At 46.2% G+C, this 8,453-nt stretch overlaps 1 protein-coding gene across 1 annotated transcript in view; it reads right to left on the bottom strand.

The window, feature by feature from the left end:
• Nucleotides 1–2,051: 2,051 nt before the first annotated feature.
• The window catches only part of LOC106814500, a 7,142-nt gene continuing 740 nt past the window's right edge, over nucleotides 2,052–8,453 (bottom strand). Inside the window, exons 2-4 of the mRNA XM_014818811.1 lie at nucleotides 2,873–3,043; nucleotides 2,336–2,590; nucleotides 2,052–2,056 (exon numbers count right to left, since the gene is read on the bottom strand). Coding sequence (XP_014674297.1) covers nucleotides 2,052–2,056; nucleotides 2,336–2,590; nucleotides 2,873–2,960 — 348 coding nt within the window. The 5' untranslated portion in view covers nucleotides 2,961–3,043. The remainder of the gene's footprint in view (nucleotides 2,057–2,335; nucleotides 2,591–2,872; nucleotides 3,044–8,453) is intronic.

Raw genomic sequence — 8,453 nt, 5'->3', positions numbered from 1 at the left:
TCTGGAAAAACCAGTCAGCGCTGAAACAAAAAAGTTTTGCACTCGGTCCGTTAGACCATGTCCTCAGAAAATGTCTGATATCTGACCTTTCCCCCACTGCCCTTTGACTTGTGACCTCCAATTTCGTGCTGGTGATGGGTTTCTTGCCCATCACACTATTCATCGAATATTATAAGAGCGTAGGTCGAGCCGTTGAGATTTGTGCCGCAATTCCGTATTTCCTCCTATACCTTAAGTTAAAGCGTGTATTGCGAGAATTTTGCTCAGAAAAATGAAATATAGCTGAATATAGTCTCACCTGACAGCGAAATTATCACTGATTACACCAACATTCAAAACACCAAGATTTTATGCAGTTATAGCATAGAAAAATTTATTTGACCACATCATACCAGCAATAAATTTGTGCGTTTCCCGACTCTCAAAATCACAAATGGCATCTTTGAACAAGTGCACATGATTAAAACAAAAGGGCATGCAATTCTGTTTGGTAAATATTATTGAGTTTTTATGTCAATAATTCAGAGCACTTTCTTTCATTGTCATTCCCGTGTTACTATCTGACTGGCAATCCACAAGCTTCTCTAATAACAGACTTTACGTGGCATTATAGTACTACACTGCTGTTACGCTAGTATGAACGGCTGTGTTTACACTCTGACCTGATTTCTACGGTGCGTGGTATGCATTGCTGCACCGTGATAGATGTCTCGCGCTACCGCGAGAAAATCCGAGAGATGTCAACGGTAAACAGAAACAGAACGCAAAATTGTAATCATGCATGATTTCATTGGATTTGGTGAATACGATGGTTCTAAGACATTTTATCGTTACTCTAGACAATTGCTGTTACTCAAGCAATAACGGTAGGTATCATGAAAATGGGGTAAACACTGGAAAATTCTCGCAATACACGCTTTAAGGGGAAAATATTCCCCCACCATTGACACATCTTGACCTTTGACCCTTGACCCCCAAAATCGACATCCCGGGTCCTTTTTGCGATCTCCCCCCCCCCCGACATCCCGAATATCAAGACCATACGTCGAGCGGTTAAGATTTGTGCCCAACTGTTGACGGACGGACGCACGGACGCACGGACAATCATGCGATTCGTCAGCTGAGCTCAAAACCTTAAATCTACATGTGCGCAAGAGAAACTACCGATATGACACGCCTCAGTTATCTCTCTACCCAGACCCTTCACATTGGTATGTGTACCAATTTAGCTCCTCCTAGCACATTTATTTATCAACCCCTGTCTAATAATGCTAGAGATTAACAGCCGCAGTGCCTATCCTTCCTGCTTAATAAACATTCGTGCTGTAACTGATTGTGATGCTTTTGATAGATTGCTAGTTTAGTCACTAACTTCTGCATGAGAGCTGCAATCCATATCCATGAGAGCTGCTCAACAGTCAACTACTGTACGAGTCATATGCCTCTCAAAAACACTTCACTAACAAACACATATTTAGAATGTCGGTATACTCAAATATCAAATACATGAACTATCAAATATTTACCGACATCAGTGTTTTTCAGATCAATTTCATATCAACGCATCAGGTGAGTGTCGTCATATCGGATAATACAAATAGTCAGATACGTAACGTCGTATTTCATCAAATGGCATTTATGCAAAATTGTACCCAGCCGTAATATAGCCACAATACACCCATTGACAGTTCTGCGCCTATGTTCTGCGCCATTAGTTACGCATCTCCGCGAGAACCCGGATGTGCGAGGAAACTCCGCAATATTGTTTACCTCGATGCGTTATCTGCCTTGCATACGCAGGTCGCTCACCTTTGTGTCGAAGAACAGTGCACGTAGCAGGTAATAGAGCACCGATAATGGATGACCTGAGTGACATGACACTTGATACATTTAAATTATGGTCAATGCATGCTCTAAAAGTCTTTCTTAAGCCAATACGATCCGTTTGAGCAGACTACACGTTAACGCCATATGTTCGCGCATTTTACTCGCGCTTTCTGGGAGCGAAACTCCTCCCGACCTTTGACCTTAGGCTAAGCGCATGCGCAGTGTTAAACTGTCAACGGGTGTATCCAGTCAGCTCAAATAATATAATGCCGAAACACGCATCTTATATATATGTGCCCTCTCATGCGCCAGAGAATGCACTCGACAGCATATATAATATATATATATATATATATATATAATATTATATTATAATATATATATATATATATATTATATATATAAATACGTATACATATACATTAATATATAAGTGTGTGTGTGCGCGCGCACACATGTGCGTAGATGTGTGCAAGTGTGTGTATATGTATCGCGCACGCACGCATACATAGTTTCTCGTGAGGAAAGCCCTCGTTTGCATCAGAGCCCTGATCTCGCTCACCTAGAGGATCGTTAATGAGCCGCAACTTCTCCTCAGCATCCTTGTTAGCGTTCTCGGGCGTGTCGGCCTTCTCATCGGCCCTCATCACGGCCTCCTCCTCCGCCTTGTGGCCAGTGTTCGCGTCACTGCTACCAAGCGGGCAGCTGACATTCGACGACAGTATGGCTTCCTGCATCCTCCTCTCAAGATCGTCTACGTTTCCTGAGGAGCATGAACATCATTCCTAATTCTAATCATAATAAGAACAAACTAGTGTGTTTTCTGATGAGGAGGACCTATGCATAGTCCGATATAACACTTTACCCATATGTGAAGTCAAATAATGCTGCACCCATACATAAAGTTTGATAATGGTTTGCGCATACGAAAAATCTGATAATGCTGTGGCCGGTATGTAAAGTCCAATAATGATGCGCCCGTATGTAAAATCCATTGATGCTGTGCTCGTACATAATGTCATTCTCTAGAGCGCCACTTGCTTACCATTGCCAGATACCTTAAGCTTAGGTTCACCGTTGACCATAACGTACTCATCGGAATCTAGTGAGCTGTGGCTTACAGCATCCTCCATAGCGTGCCACTAGGGGGCGCATGTGACTGCCCGACCCCGGTCGTCCCTCCTGGGTCGACGCACGCCGCAGCAAGAGCCACCACCTTGTTAATGTTAAATGAGATTATTAGCTGAAGACTTGCCAAACCTATACTTCAGAGGCGGTTCACCAGAAGAAAGATATAGATAGAGTTACGGAAGTGATGCAAGGTTTTATCCCTTTATGTACATGATTGATTATAAAAAGCTATAATATTAATAGCAATACTACTGTACATCATAGAAAGAAGCTGGATGTGCAATATGGTTATACATGGTTGGGCCCCGTAATATTGTTTCGACAAGGATATTTGACCTGATTTCACAAGTATTTGTCACATGGAACATGCTTTCCCGAACCAATGTCTGATAGAACAAGATATATCGCCTGCAACAGTATTAAGCGCACTGACAAATTGTTCATGTTATGGCACACAATTTGATCTTTGTACTGTACTACTACTACTACTACTAGTACTACTACTAAGTACTAGACTGTAATTGCCAAATTGGGCAAAGAAAGTAGAGTTGACACCACCACACGACATAGACTGTATGTTCATTCATTAACACAAGAACAATCTACTACTACGTAAGACTCTACATGATTAGAAACAGGTCAAGATAAGGAATAAAGTAAATAAATGCCAGGAACGTAACTAAAATTCCCAGTTCAATGTCTACACTACACAGTACACCCAATCAAATTCAATGCAATGTCTATCATACTCATACTCATAGATAAATAATTCCACATTAGCATTTTCCATACCTGACTGGGATTTGTTAAAATCAAACTACAACCATGCAGGCACTGCACCACGTTAGTGTTTCCCGTACCTGACTGGGATTTGTTAAAATCAAACTACAACCATACAGTCACTGCACCACGTTAGTTTTTCCCGTACCTGACTGGGATTCAGTGCTACTTGTCTCTAATAGCAGGGGACGGGGCCTGCCTGCATGGCTGCTGCTCTTCGTCTCATCACCCATCGTCCCAGCAACGGGAGGCTGCTCCGAAGCTTCCACGCTCGGTTTGTTCGCCGACCGGCTGACGCCTGTAAAAGATTCCACGCTCGTACTGCGACCGTCGCTGCAGCGTCTGCCATGTCCTAGCTCTAGAATATTTTGCTCCCCCTGAGCATCTTCAAATTGGGATCAATCCTCAAAGTGTGATGGCAACAGTGGGCCGCATTGATAGACATTTCGCTGCCAAAACCATGTAAAGAAAATACCAGAGGCACCTAGTCATAGATCTCAAGCCCGGTTCCACTGCTGATCAGTAAAGTTTGTTTGATTTTGACGAAGTGGGATCGGTACATGTTTAAACGTAATGCCTTTATTGCTTTACGATAACACTGTTAGGAGCAGGAATGCCGCTCAAGAGAAACAAGTGCCGCAGAGCGACAGCGCTCAACTAACGTGTACTGTAGCCAGGTATTCTTCTGATAAACTCACTGGCAACCGAATCAAGTGCGCCCTCCTGCCACCGCGTTCGCGCTCAGAGCATATATCCCGAGAGACCGGATACAAGATGGCCTTGCGCAAAAGATGCGTTGTTCCCCAACCGCCGAAAGCGGTTAAGCCGCGCACTTCCGCGGGACTGGGCGCACGCGACCGCGGGATGTATAGCTATAGCTCCCGCTATACGCATTCACGAGCCGAAGGAAGGCGGGCGCGCGAATGCGTATAGCGGGCAGCGTAACATCGCGCAGTTTTCGGGACACGTACATCGGCTCGGCTACATCGGCTTTGGAGGGGGGCTTTCCGATTATGGATTGACACGCGTTTGTACATCCTCGCCGTCGTACCGTCACCTGCCGTATTTTCGTACCTTATCTGGCGTTCTCCCACTATCTTTCTCTCATTCTCGCACTCCCCACAGTCTGTCTCTCTCTCTCTCTCGCTCTCGCTCGCTCTGCCGCCACGGGTTAATAAGGTATCTATATACATGCATCAATGCTGCCGCACAGCACTGCACTGTACTTGCAGCGTTTCAATAAAATGTAATGCTAAATAAATACAAAATCTATTTACTACGAAAGTCGACAGCGGCCGCAAAAATCCCGAGCCGCCTCCACTGTGAGCGCGGGGGAGGAGGAGAGCTTGCAATGTGGCGCCTCCGCGTCTTCGTAAAAACATGTGCTATATATAATTTGTGTAGTCAGTGTGGGGCCGTGTTGTACGATAACTACGTGTAAAAAACTTGGCCCGGCCACGCCAGCACGTGCTTGCACGACGTGCCGTCGCCACGGGTCAGCGCGGGGTCAAGGACATATCAAATTCCATATTGCATATCGCGCACAGTCACAGCATGGGGGTAATAAGAAACATACGGCTGCCTGGTTTTCCACGAAGTACTAGTGGCCAGTCTCGTATAAACAACCATTCAATCACTGAGGGCCTGCGGGTCCTAAGATGGTCGCATTCGAGCCTAGGACTGGTACGGACAGTTAACTCGGCAAGTCTGTTTCGCTACACCAACGTTATAGGTTTTAGTCAAGCGTCTGAAACTCTCCACCGGCAGCAGTCTAAGCCGGAATCGCCGGTCGTCGGATGTGTGGAAAATTCTGTGGATAAATCCCTCAAGAAGAGAGCGCCGTCGCCCATCTATGGACGCCATTATGTACGAGCAATAACTTCAGGGCGTTAAAATTCAATAATATTGAAATCGCTTTTCTACAATGAAACCAGAGAAGACGCCCACCATAAAACTACAATTACGAGCACTCGATTTATTCTCGCCCCTAAGTGGCAGATCGAAACGCATTCTGCAATCGCCACAACTGCTCAATTGACCGATTATGCGGCCTTTCTGTAGTTACCCAGAGGGCTATCGAGTAGTTTAGTTCTACATACAGGCAGCGAACTTGGCATTGGAAAAGGCCACGCGGCGCGCGACTGTTCGCGCTTCGCGCGTATATCCGGGCTGCCAGATCGTCTAGGGATACTTACTAAATTACAGATCTTAAAATCTATGATAGGCCTTTGGCTATACCTACTGGTAGTACAGCTAATAAGAACAGCTGTGTAACTTTAATGGACTTCGCTATATTAACATGTTGATACATGGATAATGGCATCAGTCCTTGATTAACAGTCAACAAAACCCATGTCTTAAACCATCCTCTTGAGGGTCAAAGGTTATATCAGACACTTACTCTTCACACGTCAGTGAAAGTAGCATTTCATGCGTCCTTTCAAATAGTAATAAAACGGCCGGTCAGTGTAATGTTCTTATTGTTTGTTGATCGATGATATCAAACCATAATTGAACTCAGAAGATGTTGTAACACCTCATTCCCGCTGCCTCCTATTATTTTTCTTGTTATCCCGGGGACGGCGGCAGGTCCACCCCGCTCGCGCGTGATGCTACCATGCACACATCAGTTCCCCTTCACACCGAATGTCCCCAGCACCGATACAAAACACGGTAAACTACTAGGGTTCCCTCCGAACCTGGACATCACATTCCTCTCCGCAACCTGAACAGGCCAATGTCTTAGCATGTACAAAAAAAGTGATTCACGCTCGCTATTATCTGCTTTAGTTTACTGGATGTGTCACTGGCTGAGCGCAATTTTAACAAAAAGCCGATATTCAGCAGTACGTCGCTGTACTGCCATGAACACATCGAATATCTCATACATGATACAAAATGTAAAGCATCGCTGTGCTGGCAAGTAGGCCAAAGGGTAAAGAACTTTCAATCCTTGGTTAGCACCAGTCCTGTAAATCTGAAACTGAAGAGACTCTGTTTGGTCTCCTTCATAAGGTACATACTGCTAAACAACAACATTCAATCTCAAGCGTAGGGTTTGTTCCTACGCAAGTGCCTTCCCTGATCTAGCATACGTAGTATCACTTCATGACGAGCCAAACACAAGCCTTTCACAACCACCCACAAAACCACACAAAAACAAAAGCCAACAACCCCCACCACAGCTAACACTCAACAAGAAACCAAAAAAAAATCACTAGCAACAAACTCACAAGCAAAGAGCAAAGACAAAAAAACCAAAACAACAAAAAAAAAAGCCGAACATCGCTCACACCACTAAGACCACAAAAAGAAACGAACAATACGAGCAGACGCCGAAAAAACAAGATAAATACCCTACCCTGAACCACAAAAAAAGAGAAAAAAAAAACGGAGAAAAAAGAACAAACAACAAGAAAAAAAATGCCAAATCGCTGGCGGCATAAACCGCCAAACAACCATCGCCAAAAGCAAAACAACGACCACAACCCAATCTTCGCAAGCTCGTTTCGTGATGACCTTGGGGACCACATGTGCCCTATCCGCCGGGCGGCCATCGTCGATGGGTGCCTTCCGGGCTATGGTCTGCAGACCCCACGCCTCTTCCTCCTCTCATCAGACCACGGTGCGGGACGTCTTCCCGAACGCACAACACCCCACCCCATCCCACCCACAATAGACAAACAAATCCCACAGCCTACGAAGAAAAACCACAACAAAAACCAAAAAAAATCCAACAAAAAGAGCCACACCAAAAAAACGCTTACCTAGCCGACCGGTGTCGCCCCGAACATTCGTGGGTCCAGCGACCTCCAGACCCTGGTCTGTGCGGCCCTGGGGGCTTGGCGTCGGGGAGCCGTCTATGAAATTCGGACAAGTTTCTCCGGAGCTGGCTTCCGGTGACTGCACGCTTACCATGATATACTCTGCCGTCACATCGATCCATTTTCTACTTCGTCAGACGTGATGGGGATTCTATTGGTTCGGCATTCTTCGAGAACCGGGAGCGTGGACTCGCTACGTGTCATCAGGCCGGCTTCGTGTGGAGGGTCCTGCTGACCGGTGGTCTACTTCCTCATTCCCTCTCTCTCGATCGGTGAGCACAAGGTTTCCCAATTTTTATTACTGAGATTCTCTGACGTATGCCTTGCGATCCAGACTACTACCTTCATCCCTTGCTTTGGTACTCGTGTTCTTGTCGGACGGAATGCTGCCGTTGTCGCCCGTGCTACGGGTGTCCAGCGCTTGCTCGTGGTCTTACCCGCGATCCGTGGCGCGGAAGGGTCGGTTTTGACTTGCCCCTCAACATCAGCGGTAGACTGAATGGCGGTATGCAGTGCTGCTGCTGAGGACGTGTCTCTTGATAGTTAAGCCCAGAAAGCTGCGGCTTGCAGCTCCTGGTCTCCAGCTCCCGAGCTTTTCTTCGGCGACACGAGCGTTCCCGCCCCGGTCCCACAATCATACTGGCAGCTTATATATGGCAACTCAGTTTCCGTCTTCGTATATCGTCTCTGCACTACGGGCTGGTGCGCTATAATCATTGCGGCCACCCACCCAGAAAAAGGGCTCGGTGGCCACAGTCGGGTCAACTAGGTAGATAATCTTGGGACGATGCTTGAAGGCTGTTAGTTACCGGTCGTTCGCTGGTGCGTCAGTCAAACGGCAGACATTTGCGCGCCGCGGCCTGGCTTGCAAGGGCCTGGTCCGGTTGTTAT

Source organism: Priapulus caudatus, unplaced genomic scaffold, assembly GCF_000485595.1.
Source record: "Priapulus caudatus unplaced genomic scaffold, Priapulus_caudatus-5.0.1 Scaffold933, whole genome shotgun sequence".
NCBI classification, from domain to species: Eukaryota; Metazoa; Priapulida; class Priapulimorpha; order Priapulimorphida; family Priapulidae; genus Priapulus; species Priapulus caudatus.
The sequence above is the reverse complement of the archived record's forward strand: the minus strand, read 5'-3'. Positions and strand labels throughout refer to the sequence as shown.